Source organism: Rhinoraja longicauda, chromosome 22 (assembly GCF_053455715.1).
Source record: "Rhinoraja longicauda isolate Sanriku21f chromosome 22, sRhiLon1.1, whole genome shotgun sequence".
NCBI lineage: Eukaryota > Metazoa > Chordata > Chondrichthyes > Rajiformes > Arhynchobatidae > Rhinoraja > Rhinoraja longicauda.
Window position 1 is genome coordinate 33,177,192 of NC_135974.1, and position 16,723 is coordinate 33,193,914.

Consider the following 16,723-nt stretch of genomic DNA (forward strand, 5'->3'; position numbering starts at 1 on the left):
AAGGGTCTCGACCTGAAACGTCACGGCAGGGCACGTGTTTGCGATGTGAAATCCAAATGAGCGAGCGATATGTATCACAGTTTAGTTTTACTTTGGAGGTACAGCGTGGAAACAGGCCCTTCGGCCCACCGAGTCGGTACCGACCCGTGATCGCTGCACACTAACACCATCCCACACACACTCACACTAGGGATCGTTTACCAATTTCACAAAGCTAATTAGCCTACAAACTCTTTTATTTCTGCCTCCACCTCTTCCGATGCAAACTCCTCACCTCCTGTTGGAAACTCTTCAGTCACATGTTCTTCCTTTCGTTTGTCCTGCCCCATTTTCCTTCTATTTTTAGGCAAACTCTGAGTTGCATTTTTCGTTTGCGACGTCCTTTCATTTTCAGCAGCGGACGTGCTCGATTGTCGCGTTTTGCTCTCCGACGTCTTGTCTGACGACTTTCTTCGCTCTGAATTCTTCACTGCAATCATGAGAGGAAACTGAGACTTACAACTATTCCCAACCCACTGCCGTGTCTCCCCCACCCCCCATTCCCCAAAATGGAAACATAATGAGCACACGGCCTTGACGTAGGATTAGCGGAGGTTGGCATTAACCCAGTGTGGAGATTGGTGGTACGATTGTGATACCTATTTATTATCACCCATGCCACTGTAGTTTAGTTTAGAGATACAGCATGGAAACGGGCCCTTTGGCCCACTGAGTCCACACTGTCCATTGATCACCCATTTACACACTAATCCGATGTTATCCCACTTTCCACAAACGCTCCCCACACATTACCGTCTATTTCCAATTAACCTACAAAACCACACTGCACATCTTTCTTTTCCTTTTTTAAAAAAATCAAAAATATCTATTCAAATATTAAAATGATATATACAATACAATAAAACCAAAACAGAACCCACCACCAGAATACTATACAAACAAATATACCAATTGAAACTATTATACAATTATATTACAATCCCCATCCAGGATACATCCAATCCCCCGCGGTGCCCAGCGGTCCCGGAGATCCCCCAGGGTGCCCGTGGACAGCGCGCGGTCCCTCTCCAACACCACCCGGGCGCGTGCGGACGTAACCCCGGAAAAGGGGCAGGCAGCCGGCTCGGGCAGAGCCATCTTCCGCCTGGCGCCGTGACTGGCGGATGGCCAGCTTGGCCAGGCCCAGGAGCAACCCAACAAGGACATCTTCGGCCCCACCCTCCCCCCTACGCACAGGGTGTCCAAAGATGAGGATGGTGGGTGAAAAGTGCAGCCAAAAAGCAAGGAGCAGCCCCTTTAGATATTGGAACAGGGGCTACACTGCACATGCAAACTCCACACAGACAGCACCCGGGGTCAGGATGGAACCCGGTTTTCTGGTGCCGTGAGGGAGCGAGTCTGGCAGTGATTCTACAAAGGTATTTGGCCCTTAGCAAGACTTTTCTTGGTCTGCACATCCAATAAACGTTTATGTGAAAAACTAAACCTGTTGTTCATTCCAGAGTTTGCAGCGAGACCTTTAAGGGCCGCTGGCTGGCCACTCCGTCTACTTTTAATGTCTGTTGCAGGGGTCTGCAGCGGCCTGGGGCTCACCTGGGTCAGGAGAACCACCAGTACATCGAGCTCCATCGAGTGGGACCGGTCTTTAGACTGTATGTAAACGGCGCCAAAATATAGCAACTGGTGCAGGTGTGATCTATGCAATACCAATTTCACTGTGCAGTGCACACGTGACAATACAGAAACATTGAACCTTCTGGCGACTTCGGGTTGTGTTGATTCCAGTGCGAATCATTGGATTCAGTTATCATTATATCCTGCCCACAGCAGGCAGGTTTAGTTTAGTTTAGAGAAACACCGCAGAAACATCCACTTCGGCCCACCGAGCCGCGCCCACCAGCGATCCCCGCACACCAACAGTGTCCCACGCACACTAGGGACAATTTACAATTTTACCAAAGCCAATTAACCTACAAACCTGTACGTCTTTGGAGCGTGGGAGGAAACCGAAGATCTTGCAGAAAACCCACGTGGTCACGGGGAGAACGTACAAACTCCGTACAGACAGCGCCCGCAGTCAGGATCGAACCCGGGCCTTTGGTGCTGTGAGGCGGCAACTCTACCCGCCTGCGCCATCCCCAAGCGGAGACCAAACACAACGGTGATGGGGGGGAATTAGTTGGAAAGGGGCAGTAAATGTTTCATTGATCACCTCAGTGCACTCCGGTCTGCCTGGGCAGAGGGTCAACACCTCCTCTCTACGCTTCATTGTACTTTGTGCATACGCTGATTATTTAACTAAATGGTGTTTCCGAGTTTCTTGGTTCTATAAAAATATTAGACTCATAAAATCATGCAGTGATTCAGCATGGAAACAGGCCCTTCGACCCAACCTGCCCACACTGATCAACATGTCCCAGCTACATGAGTCCCACCTGCCCGCACTTGGTCCATATCCCTCCAAACCTGCCCTACACATATACCTGTCTTACCATTTTTTTAAATGTTGGGATAGTCCCAGTCTCAAAGGGGAGGCCATTTAAAACTGAGGTGAGAAAAAACTTTTTCACCCAGAGAGTTGTGAATTTGTGGAATTCTCTGCCACAGGAGGCCAGTGGGGGCCAATTCACTGGATGAATTTAAAAGAGAGTTAGATAGAGCTTCTGGATAGGGGCTACTGGAATCGAGGGATGTGGGGAGAAGGCAGGCATGGGTTACTGATTGTGGATGATCAGCCATGATCACAATGAATGGCGGTGCTGGCTCGAAGGGCCAAATGGCCTCCTCCTGCACCTATTTTCTATGTTTCTGTGTTTCAACTACCTCCTCTGGCAGCTCGTTCATGTGCTTTGCCTACCTACCTTTTCTGGATTGTGTTCCATGTATCGTTTCCGTTTGATTCAGGCTTGTCGTGTTGCTTGTAGGAATGCCAAGGTCTATCCGAGTCCCATTCTCTCCCTCTGACCCCACGATCCTCCCACTATGTTTCTTCTTGTGAGCTTTCTTTGAATGGTGTTCTTTTAGGACATTAACTAAAATGGAGAATGTAAGATGGAACACAATGAAGCAAGATGGCAAAAGTAACTGATGCACAAATGAAGCATGCCATGCAAACTCTCAGCCCACGTTACGGTGGTGTTTGCCATTGCAAAGGTTAAAGTATAGTACAGAGTGGAGTGTTAAGCACCATGCAAGCACCTAATTACAGAGTTCAGCAAAGTGCAGTATACAACAACACACAATGTGCTGGAGTAACTCAATAGGTCAGGCAGCATCTCTGGAGGCAATGGACAAACGATGTTTCAGGTCTGGACCCTTCTTCAATCCCGGCCCGAAACGTTGCCTGATCATTTCCTCCACAGATGCTACCTGAAACTCTGAGTTACTCCAGCACTTTGCGTTTTGCTCTAGATTCCAGCAACTGCAGTTCCCTGGTTTACAACATGCAGCCTGTTTCTACTGTTCCACAAATTGTTAGAAACTATACACATACAAATTACCCCCGGGCTAGGAAACATTTATGTCATCCCGCATACAATGAAGCACCAGGCCACGCCAGTGATAGCCCAAGTATTGAAGATGGTGGCGGCAACGTGGCGCAGCAGTAGAGTTGCTGCCTCACAGCGGCAGGGACCCAAGTCCGATCCCAACTACGGGTGCTGTCTGTGCGGAGTTAGCACGTTCTCCCTGTGACCTCCGTGGGTTTTTACTGGCTGCTTTGATTTCCTCCCAGCTACAAAAATGTACGTCTTTAGGTTGTGGGAGGAAACCAGAACACCCGGAGGAAGCCCACACGGTCTCAGGGAGAAGGTACAAGTTCCACACAGCACCCGATGTCAGGATTGAACCCGTTTTGCTGACGCTGTGAGGCAGCAGCTCTACCAGCTGTGCCACTGTGCCGCCTTCAGCTTGAATTCATTCTTTCAGAAAGTATGTCGATTAATTTCATTTTAGTTTCGTAAGTCACAAGTCATAAGTGATTGGAGCAGAATTAGGCCCATCAAGTCTACTCCACCATTCAATCATGGCTGATCTATCTCTCCCTCCTAACCCCACTCTCCTGCCTTCCCCCCATAACCCCTGACACCCGTACTAATCAAGAATCTATCAATCTCTGCCTTAAATATATCGATTGACTTGGCCACCACAGCCTTCTGTGGCAAAGAATTCCACAGATTCACCACCCACTGACCAAAGCAATTCCTCCTCATCTCCTTCCTAAAGGAACATCCTTTAATTCTGAGGCTGTGACCTCTCGTCCTAGACTCTCCCACTAGTGGAAACATCCTCTCCACATCCACTCTATCCAGGCCTTTCACTATTCGGTACATTTCAATGAGGTCCCCCCCTCATCCTTCTAAACTCCAGCGAGTACAGGCCCAGTGCCGACAAACGCTTAAAATGGCGTCAACTGAGATTGGACAAAAGCCCTAGAACATTCATTTTTGAGGATTGCGAATTAATTTCTTACTGATAAACTTCCTTTTGGCATAATGTTGCTCACGAATTCCATTAATCAGTAATATCTGAAGCGTGTACTCTTGAGTGGGAGAAAGACCCACAACAGTTGCTTTTGCTATGTTGGTCTTCAAGATTATTTCCCGTTCAGAAGTGCCTAAAAAAAAAAAGAATAGCAATATAAAAGTACATTAATAATGGCTACAGACTGGGCCAATTCTCATAAACAATCATGAAATTAACTATGAGTGGGAAAGAACTGCAGATGCTGGTTTATACCAAAGATAGACACAAAATGCTGGTGGAACTCAGCGGATCAGGCAGCATCTCTGGAGAAAAAAGAATAGGTGACGTTTTGGGTCGAGACCCTTCTTCAGACTCAAGTCAACTAGGCTTTCCCTAACAGTGACAAGAAAAAAAAAAACTTATTTAATTATCAAGTGTCACAATGGTGAGTCCAGAACCAGGGGCCACAGTTTAAGAATAAGGGGTAGGCCATTTAGAACGGAAATGAAGAAAAACTTCTGTAAATCTGTGGAATTCACTGTGGAAGACAGTGGAGGCCGATTCTCTGAATGCATTCAAGAGAGAGCTAGATAGAGCTCTTAAGGATAGCGGAGTCAGGGGGTATGGGGAGAAGGCAGGAACGGGGTACTGATTGAGAATGATCAGCCATGATCACATTGAATTCCATACAGCATGGAAACAGGCCCTTCAGCCCACCGAGTCCAAGCCGACTATCAATCATCCATAGCCACTGGTTCTATGTTAGAACCATTTACGCATCCACTCCCTACACACTGGGAGTAATGTACAAAGGCCAATTAACTTACAATCCCACAGTGAAGGGTTGATTATGTTGGTCGAATGTGCAGGCCACCATAGATGAAGCAATCTATCCAACGCACGCCTGCAGAAGCTGAATTACTCCAACAACAACTTGCATTTGAACAGGTGTAATAAAATGGAATCACTGAGAGGTTTGAAGAAGGGTCTCGACCCGAAACGTCACCCATTCCTTCTCTCCAGAGATGCTGCCTGTCCCGCTGAGTTACTCCAGCATTTTGGGTCTACCTTCGATTTAAACCAGCATCTGCAGTTCTTTCCTACAGATATTGTCAGGGACAGTTTCTTCCTAGCTGTTATCAGGCAACTGAACCATCTTACCAACAATTAGAAGCAGCCCTGAACTACTACCCACCTCATTAGAGACCCTCAGATTGCCTCTGATTGGACTTTACCTTGCGCTAACCATTATTTGCTTTATTCCCTTTATTACTGTAGACGGCTCGATTGTAATCATGTGCTGCCTTTCCGCTGACTGGTCAGCACGCAACAAAGGTTTTTCACTGTACCTCGGTACACGTGACAATAAATTAAACTCAAACTTAAACTCCGAGATGCAGCCTGACCTGCTGAGTTACTCCAGCACTTTGCGTCGATCTTTGGACTGACAAAGAGTTTGGTTGCCTTAACAACAACAAAAAAATTAAAATGTTTTGGATTGGTGTCTGTACTCATCTGTACAGACATGTACCACTATTCTGGCAAGGTGCCAAAAGAGCATTTTTAACACTCAAGGTATTTAGAACGGGTCTGTTTTCATCAACAGTGGCAAATAAATATTTAGCTTATCCCGTGCTTGCAAAGAACTGGAATATTTACTTTTGCCTTTTAAAAATGAATTTATTTACAAGGTTTAGCTTACAGATACAGCATGGAAACAGGCCCACTTCGACCCACTGAGTCTATCATACCAGTTCTACGTTACACCTGTAAAGAACACAATATAAATATAAAAGTATATTCCTAAGTCTAGAAAGTGGACATTTCACTTAAACCATCATGAAATGAAGATGCCCTAACATTAACAAGAAATAACATTTCAGAATAAGCCTTCTTCAAATATAAATCATTGCGATATTGTAGGTTAAATATCTGAAAGATGCAGCATGGGCAGGCCCTTCGGCCCACCGAGACCATGCCACCCGTCGATCACCCCTTCACACTAGTTCTCTGTTATCCCACTTTCTCACCCACTCCCTAAACACCAGACTCAATTTACAGAGGCCAGCTAATCTACAAGCCTGCATGTCTTTGGGATGTTGGAGGAAACTAGAGCACCTGGAGAAAGCTAGAGCACCAGGGGTTGGACACGTTAGAGGCAGGAAACATGTTCCCAATGTTGGGGGAGTCCAGAAACAGGGGCCACAGTTTAAGAATAAGGGGTAGGCCATTTAGAACGGAGATGAGGAAAAACTTTTTCAGTCAGAGAGTTGTAAATCTGTGGAATTCTCTGCCTCAGAAGGCAGTGGAGGCCAATTCTCTGAATGCATTCAAGAGAGAGCTAGATAGAGCTCTTAAGGATAGCGGAGTCAGGGGGTATGGGGAGAAGGCAGGAACGGGGTACTGATTGAGAATGATCAGCCATGATCACATTGAATGGTGGTGCTGGCTCGAAGGGCCGAATGGCCTACTCCTGCACCTATTGTCTATTGAAGCCCCATGCAGACACAGGGAGAACGTGCAAACTCCACACTGACAGCACCCGAGGTCGGGATCAAACATCAAACCCAGGTCACTGGCTGTCTACAAATGTCTCTACATGTTTCGCTGTTGCAAGTAGGAACTTCAATGTTCAGTTTTCGTTACGTATGTCATATCATGCGGCACGGTGGCACAGCGGTATAGTTACTGACTTACAGCGTCAGAGACCCGGTTTGGATCTGATTGCGGGTGCTGTCTGTGTGGAGTTTGTACGTTCTCCCCGTGGGCACGTGGCTTTTCAGCGGCGGCTCTTCTTTCCTCCCACATTCCAAAGACTCGCAGGCTTTAGGTTAATTGGCTTCTATAAAATTGGAACGTGTTCCCTAGTGTGTGGGATAGGATACGGGTGATCGCCGGTCGGTGTGGACTCTGTGGGCTGAAGGGCCCGTTTCTGTGCTGTATCCCTAAAGTCTAAGGACAATTAAACATTCTTGACATTTCCTTGATCTCCACTCCCTGTCCTTGTCCTGTTTCCACACCTTACACTTCCTTATCTACCCTCCCCCTCCCCACCTCCCTTATCTACCCTCCCCCTCCCCCTCCCCACCTCCCGACATCAGTCTCAACCTGAAACATCACCCATTCCTTCCCTCCAGAGATGCTGCCTGTCCCGCTGAGTTACTCCAGCTTTTTGTGTCTATCTTGGGTTTAAACCAGCATCTGCAGTTCCTTCCTTGGATGACTCTTGACATTGATGACTCTAGACTCCGAACTGCAGCTCACATTCGGCTGAGGAAGTGTAGCAGAAGTCTCCGTACCTGCTGAAGGCTTCACCCACACTTTGTACCCCTGTTTGTTTCCATCCACTTCTTTCCATTTCATCTGAAGTCTGTCCTCAGACAGAACACTTAATTTCAATCGACCTAGTTGCAAAAACATAAAAAGGGTCACGTACAGAAAATGTGGCGTCAGAAATGGACACCTCAGAAAATACACAGGGCTCCCCGATAATCACAATTCCGTTTCAACAATACAACAGGTTAATTAGAATACAATAGGTTAACCTATGATGAGCGTTTGTCGGCACTGGGCCTGTACTCGCTGGAGTTTAGAAGAATGAGGGGGGACCTCATTGAAACACACAGAATAGCGAAAGGCTTGGGTAGAGTGGATGTGGAGAGGATGTTTCCACTAGTGGGAGAGTCTAGGACCAGAGGTCATAGCCTCAGAATTAAAGGGCGTTCTTTTAGGAAGGAGATGAGGAGACATTTCTTTAGTCAGAGGGTGGTGAATCTGTGGAATTCTTTGCCACAGAAGGCTGTGGAGGCCAAGTCAGTGGATATTTTTAATGTAGAGATAGATAGATTCTTGATTAGTACGGGTGTCAGGGTTTTTTGGGAGAAGGCAGGAAAATGGGGTTAGGAGGGAGAGATAGATCAGCCATGATTGAATGGCGGAGTAGACTTGATGGGCCGAATGGCCTAATTCTACTCCTATTACTTATGACCATCAAAGTGTAGCCAAGGTGACCTGATCAGTTAATGTTCAAAAAAGATGCTAAAATACTGTAAACCATTAGGGCGGCACGGTAGCACAGCGGTGGAGTTGCTGCCTTACAGCGCCAGAGACACGGGCTCGATCTTGACTACGGGTACTGCCTGTGTGGAGTTTGCACGTTCTCCCTCTAATCGCGTGGGATTTCGCCGGGTGCTCCGGTTTCCTCCCACGCTCCAAAGCCCTGCTGGTGGGTAGGTTAATTGGCTTTTGCAAATTGCCCCGAGTGTGTTGGGAGCGGATAAGAAAGTGGGATAGCACAGAACTAGTGTAGTGGTCAGAACAGACTCCATGTACTGAAGACAATAGACAATAGGTGCAGGAGTAGGCCATTCGGCCCTTCGAGCCAGCTCCAAGGGCCTGTTTCAATGTTGTATCTCTAAAAAAAGACTTTTCTTTTAACCTTTACAACTTTTGGTCATGCCTGAATGGACCTGTTACTTTCTGTTAGGATCTGGCTCCCTATCTTTGACCCACACTCTTTACTTCCATGAACCACAGTGACAATAAAAGCCACAGAAGTGAGTCGAACAATGTGTTGAAACTGGAGGGACAGCACCTCGTATTCTGCTCTGCTCACATCCCAACCAATATTGAATTGTCCAATTTTCGGTAACCTCGGTACTCAATTAGGTTGAGTAGCCTAGGTCTCTATTCCATGGAGTGTAGGAGGATGAGGGGAGATCTTATAGAGGTGTACAAAATCATGAGAGGAATAGATCGGGTAGATGCACAGAGTCTTTTACCCAGAGTAGGGGAATCGAGGACCAGTGGACATAGGTTCAAGGTGAAGGGGAAAAGATTTAATAGGAATCCGAGGAGTAACTTTTTCCACATGGAGGGTGGTGGGTGTATGGAACAAGCTGCCAGAGGAGGTAGTTGAGGCTGGGACTATCCCATCGTTTAAGAAACAATTGGGCAGGGATAGGACAGGTTTGGAGGGTTATGGACCAAGCGCAGGCAAGTGGGACTAGGGTAGCTGGGACATTGTTGGCCGGTGTGGGCGAGTTGGGCCGAAGGGCCTGTTTCCACACTGTATCACTCTATGACTCTATGACTCACAACCCCCCTGCCTAAACCCATCCCTTTAGGCTTGGCGTGCTTTAGCGTTTAAGAGGCTTTTGGATAGGCACATGGGTCTGGAGGGATATGGATCAAGTGCAGGCAGGGAAGATTAGTTTATCTTGGCACCGTGTTTGAACAGACATAGTTGGCCAAGGCCCTATTCCCTGTGTGGTATTGTTCTATGTTCTATGATTAATTAATCTGCCTGCCACCGACAGACCTGTTAGTTCCAATATTTTCTGTACCACAGTGTTTTTAATCTCATTGATGTTCATTACCAACCGAGTAAGTCAAAGCTCCACACAGCATGATACTGTGCTGTTGATAACAATACCATCTTTATACTGGCTCATTACAACAAATAACATAAATTTCAACTCAATGTAACAGCTGCAGAGACGGAAATGGTCTCGCAGTGACAATTACATTTAGGATCTGAGATGAAGACTTTCACCCTCTTTGCCCTACTTAGGATCGGCTAATGTAACCTTCTCGTTACTGAAATAGTATATTCACTCCATGCAGTCACGAGTAGCAAGAAGTGGGCGGCACGGTGGCGCAGCGGTAGAGTTGCTGCCTTACAGCGCCAGAGTCCCGGGTTCGATCCCGACTGCGGGTGCTGTCTGTACAGAGTTTGTACGTTCTCCCCGTGACCTGCGTGGGTTTTCTCCGAGATCTTCGGTTTCCTCCCACGCTCCAAAGACACATAAAGGTTTGTAGACTAATTGGCTTGGTATAAATGTAAATTGTCCCTAGTGTGCGTAGGGTAGTGTTAATGTGCAGGGATCGCTGGTCGGTGTGGACTCGATGGGCCGAAGGGCCTGTTTCCACGCTGTATCTCTAAACATAGAAACATGGAAAATAGGTGCAGGAGGAGGCCATTTGGGCCTTTGAGCCAGCACCGCCATTCATTGGGATCATGGCTGATCATCCACAATCAATACCCCGTGCCTGCCTTCTCCCCATGTCCCTTGATTCCACTAGCCCCTAGAGCTCTATTTAACTAAACTAAACTAAACTACTCCTTACTACAACTACAATTGTAATCCATCAATTCCTTAGAAAAGGTAATAAATTAGATAAAAACATTAGACAGTGTAGAGTGAAACTGACTGAAAAGGCTTTCCAATGGCTTATTGAAGATATATTAAGAAGTTTCACAAGACGTTTTTCACACAGCAACGTTGTACAGTTATGAGGATAATTGGTAATGGGTTTTGAAGAGACTTTGCTGTGGGTCAGTTGATATAAAAATGCTTTGTTCTTGTATTCATAGCTGCGATGAATACTGAATTGAATGGATAATTAGCAACTCCCGGTATTTATTTAGGAAAAAAAACCTTTTATCTGCAACTATAACTCACATTTTTATTCTGACAATAATGCAAACTCAGTTTCCTTATTTCCTGAAAAACAGCCATTTAACTTTTAAATGGCAGATTGGAAGTGAAGGCCACAAAGACAGTTTCATGTTGCACACATAAACACACAGTTGTTCTGTGTATGAATACGGAAATTGACGTGAGATTAAATGGCTCGGAGGGCACCCGAGAATATTGCATATAAATTATGAACACTTGATGTTATTCAATTCTAACATACTCAAATTGTTAGTGCGATACCATTAGCCAAGTGCTTTGACAGCCGTCTTAATCATTCGAGTGATAAGATCCTAACATTTGTTGTAGGCAGGTGTCTCGTCTGCGTACAGAATGCGTACACAGAGGTTTACACTCGTTGGTATTTGGTGACGTAAAGAATAAAGTTCACAGTTTCACTTTCTGGATTTGTTTAAAGTTAATTCGCTCATCTAATAGCCAGAAGTTGATAAAGAAGCTGCAGCCAAAAAAGAAGGCACTCGGAATAGCACAGAACGGCACAATATTGCCCCCCAGGGTGGAGGAAAGACCTAGTAGATGGGTAATCGTTGGTTGGGGTGAACTGGGTGGTCCAGTGATCACCCGCACTATCTTACGCACCAGAGACTATTAAAAAAAGTTTATAAGAAGCCAATTAACCTACAAACCTGCACGCCTTTGGAATGTGGGAGGAAACCGGAGCACCCGGAGAAAACCCATGCGATCTCAGGGAGAAATTGCAAACCCCGTACAGACAGCACCCGTGGTTAGGATCGAACCTAGTTCTCTAGTGCTGTGGCTGCACCACTGCACAATCCCTAATACCCAAAAATATTATAGAAGACCATTGAACAATAAATACCATCGAACAATAAATACCATCGAACAATAAATACCATCGAACAATAAATACCATCGAACAATAAATACCATCGAACAATAAATACCATCGAACAATAAATACCATCGAACAATAAATACCATCGAACAATAAATACCATCTAACAATAAATACCATGGAACAATAAATACCATCGAACAATAAATACCATCGAACAATAAATACCATCAAACAATAAATACCATCGAACAATAAATACCATCGAACAATAAATACCATCGAACAATAAATACCATCGAACAATAAATACCATCGAACAATAAATACCATCTAACAATAAATACCATCGAACAATAAATACCATCGAACAATAAATACCATGTAACAATAAATACCATCGAACAATAAATACCATCGAACAATAAATACCATCTAACAATAAATACCATGGAACAATAAATACCATCGAACAATAAATACCATCGAACAATAAATACCATCAAACAATAAATACCATCGAACAATAAATACCATCGAACAATAAATACCATCGAACAATAAATACCATCGAACAATAAATACCATCGAACAATAAATACCATCTAACAATAAATACCATCGAACAATAAATACCATGGAACAATAAATACCATGTAACAATAAATACCATCGAACAATAAATACCATCGAACAATAAATACCATCGAACAATAAATACCATGGAATAATAAATACCATCGAACAATAAATACCATCTAACAATAAATACCATCGAACAATAAATACCATCGAACAATAAATACCATGTAACAATAAATACCATCGAACAATAAATACCATCGAACAATAAATACCATCTAACAATAAATACCATGGAACAATAAATACCATCGAACAATAAATACCATCGAACAATAAATACCATCGAACAATAAATACCATCGAACAATAAATACCATCGAACAATAAATACCATCGAACAATAAATACCATCGAACAATAAATACCATCGAACAATAAATACCATCTAACAATAAATACCATCGAACAATAAATACCATGGAACAATAAATACCATGTAACAATAAATACCATCGAACAATAAATACCATCGAACAATAAATACCATCGAACAATAAATACCATGGAATAATAAATACCATCGAACAATAAATACCATCGAACAATAAATACCATCGAACAAGAAGGATCAAGAAAGATCTGCTTCTCTCTCCACAGATACTGACTGATCATGTGTGTAATTCAATCCATCTGGCCCTACTTACCCCTTGCAAAATATTATTGAACCACTTCTAGTATTGAGTTTTACATTATTGATAGTATGAATGCTTTCAAAATAATTTATTGTCGAATGACAATAGACAATAGACAATAGACAATAGGTGCAGGAGTAGGCCATTCGGCCCTTCGAGCCAGCACCACCATTCAATGTGATCATGGCTGATCATTCTCAATCAGTACCCCGTTCCTGCCTTCTCCCCATACCCCCTGACTCCGCTATCCTTAAGCGCTCTATCTAGCTTTCTCTTGAATGCATTCAGAGAATTGGCCCCCACTGCCTTCTGAGGCAGAGAATTCCACAGATTCACAACTCTCTGACTGAATTTTTTTTTCCTCATCTCCGTTCTAAGTGGCCTACCCCTTATTCTTAAACTGTGGCCCCTTGTTCTGGACTCCCCCAACATTGGGAGCATGTTTCCTGCCTCTAACGTGTCCAACCCCTTTATAATCTTATACATTTCGATAAGATCCCCTCTCATCCTTCTAAATTCCAGTGTATACAAGCCTAGTCGCTCCAGTCTTTCAACATATGACAGTCCCGCCATACCGGGAATTAACCAAGTAAATCTACGCTGCACGCCCTCAATAGTAAGAATATCTTTCCTCAAATTTGGAGACCAAAACTGCACACAGTACTCCAGGTGCGGTCTCACTAGGGCCCTGTACAACTGCAGAAGGAATGACTCAGTAAGGGTTGGAAGTAAATATTTGAGGGAGAAATGGCATACAGATACATCATAATCATACTTTATTAGCCAAGTATGTTTTGCAACATACGAGGAATTTCAAGTTGGGACAGAGAAATACAAAGTGTAAGGGTTGTATTACTTTGCACAACTCCAGAATAACTGAACGTTATGGAATTAACTTATCTCTACTGGCATGGGTATAAAATTGGGCTTAAAGGCAGAGAATACATAGAACACAGAACAGTATGTAGGTTAATTGGCTGGGTAAATGTAAAAAAATTGTCCCTAGTGGGTGTAGGATAGTGTTAATGTACGGGGATCGCTGGGCGGCACGGACTTGGTGGGCCGAAAAGGCCTGTTTCCGGCTGTATATATATGATGATATGATATGATACAGCACATGAACAAGCCCTTCGGCCCACAATATCTGTGCCAAAACATGATGCCAAGACCAACTCTTATCAGCCTACAAATAATCTATATTCCTCCATTCCCTGCACATCCAGGTGTCTATCCAAAAGTCTCTTAAGTAAATGATAGTGATAAAAGCAACAAGCAATCTGCTGGAGGTCCTCAGTGGGTCGAGAAGCATCTGTGGAGAGAAATGGACAGTCAATGTTTATGGGTCGGGTGTCTTCATCTGGGCTGAAAGAGATAAGGGTCGGCACGGAGGGGCAGCGGTAGAGTTGCCGCCTTATGGCGCCAGAGACCCGGGTTCAATCCAGACCTTGGGTGCTTGGCTATACGGTGTTTGTACATTCTCCCTGTGACTGCGTGGGTTTTTGCTGGCTTCCTCGCACACACCAAAGACACCAAAGGTTTGTACGTTAATTGGCTTCGGTAAAATTGTAAATTGTCCTTAGTGTGTAGGATAGTGCTAGTGATTGTTGGTCAGCACGGACTCGGTGGGCCGAAGGGCCTGTTTCCACACTGTATGTCTGAGGTCTAAAGTAAAGTCTAAAGGGTCAGTGTTATGAACAAGTGCATTTATAAATGGTTTGGCTGAAAAGTGGGAACTTGCAGCACAGACTTATAAAGTTCAGAAAGTCACAGTTAAAACTGGGGAATGTGGAATTCACGAGAGGGTATTGTTCTCATTAACTTTCCTTTAAATACATCAAAAACAAATACCTTGTGCTTCTGTTTGGGTCATCAGATGAAGCATCGCCACTGTAAAGGCGAGGATACCGTTAGTCCGTGTAGTCATGGCTAACTCGGGAAAGAGCACAGATCCTGGCAATAAAAGAATACACACAGGATTAAATTTAATTGACCATGAATTTATTCAAGTGAACATCGTCTAAATTATTGAAACGCAGATGAAATTCCTGTGATATACAAGTTGAGCATTCATGTCAAGTTGGAAGGGTGCGGAGAAGATTTACTAAGATGTTGCCAGGATTTGTGGACCTGAACTATGAGCAGGTTTAGTTTAGTTTAGTTCAGAGATACAGCGCGGAACAATGCCCCACGGAGTCCGCGCCAACCAGCGATCCCCGCACATTAACACTATCCTACACACACTAGGGACAATTTACACTTATAACAAGCCAACTAACCTACATGCCTGAACGTCTTTGGAGCGTGGGAGGAAGCCGAAGATCTCAGGGAAAATCAGCGCAGGTCACGGGGAGAACGTACAAACGACGTACGGACAACGCCCATAGTCGGGATTGAACCCGCGTCTCAGGCGCTGCAAGTGGTGCAAGGCAGCAACTCTACCGCCGCGCCACCGTGCCGCCCTTGAAACCCATTTGTCCCTTCCACAAACTGAAGAGTCTCGGAATGTTTTAATACATTGAAGTTTTTTGTGAAATTTTACCGCACGTATAAATTAAATGTGCTGATAAAAATAAAAGAATGCAAACCACTAAATTAAAGACATCAAAAGGGACTTAGATGCCTGATATTTTTGAAAATAGATCATGGATATAGGTTTTGGATATACAATAGACAATAGGTGCAGGAGTAGGCCATTCGACCCTTCGAGCCAGCACCACCATTCAATGTGATCATGGCTGATCATTCTCAATCAGTACCCCGTTCCTGCCTTCTCCCCATACCCTCTGACTCCGCTATCCTTAAGAGCTCTATCTAGCTCTCTCTTGAATGCATTCAGAGAATTGGCCTCCACTGCCTTCTGAGGCAGAGAATTCCACAGATTTACAACTCTCTGACTGAAAAAGTCTTTCCTCATCTCAGTTCTAAATGGCCTATCCCTTATTCTTAAACTGTGGCCCCTTGTTCTGGACTCCCCCAACATTGGGAACATGTTTCCTGCCTCTAACATGTCCAACCCCTTAATAATCTTATACGTTTCGATAAGATCTCCTCTCATCCTATAGCAAGCTCGAAGAGCCTAATGGCCTACTATTTTTCCATGTTTCTATGTTTCTAATGGCAGTCGAGGAGAAGGTCTCGACCTGAAACGCCACCCATCCCTTCTCTCCAGAGATGCTGCCTGTCCCGCTGAGTTACTCCAGCATTTTGCATTTATCTTCAGTGTAAACCAGCATCTGCAGTTCCTTCCTAACCATTGAGCAACGTGTGTTAGTTGACATTCATGCCATTGGCAATTTATCTCCCATTATCAAGTACACCCCAAAACCTGCACATAGGTTCATAAGTGATAAGTTTGTTTTTATGTTATGATTGTTTTTGTAAAGCGCTTTGAGCACCTGATAAGGCGCTATATAAAATAAATGCTTATTATTATTATTATTATAAGAGTAGAATTAGGCCATTCGGCCCATCAAGTCTACTCTGCCATTCAATCATGTCTGATCTATCTTTCCCTCCAAACCCCATTCTCCTGCCTTTTTTCCCATCTTGATTTTCTACCAATAAGTTACAAATAGTGATGGCTGTGGGTGTAGGAATCACTTGCCCTTTATATTTCCTCTCATTTCTCTGATTAGATCTGTAATGCCTCATATTAATAAACATTTTTTTAAAATTATCCTCTTCCA

At 44.3% G+C, this 16,723-nt stretch overlaps 1 protein-coding gene across 1 annotated transcript in view; it reads right to left on the reverse strand.

The window, feature by feature from the left end:
- Positions 1–16,723, reverse strand: part of LOC144604540 (collagen alpha-1(XIV) chain-like) — a 116,632-nt gene that overhangs the window by 92,820 nt on the left and 7,089 nt on the right. Inside the window, 5 exon segments of the mRNA XM_078419072.1 lie at positions 275–469; positions 2,862–3,032; positions 4,472–4,615; positions 7,764–7,868; positions 14,886–14,987. Coding sequence (XP_078275198.1) covers positions 275–469; positions 2,862–3,032; positions 4,472–4,615; positions 7,764–7,868; positions 14,886–14,961 — 691 coding nt within the window. The 5' untranslated portion in view covers positions 14,962–14,987.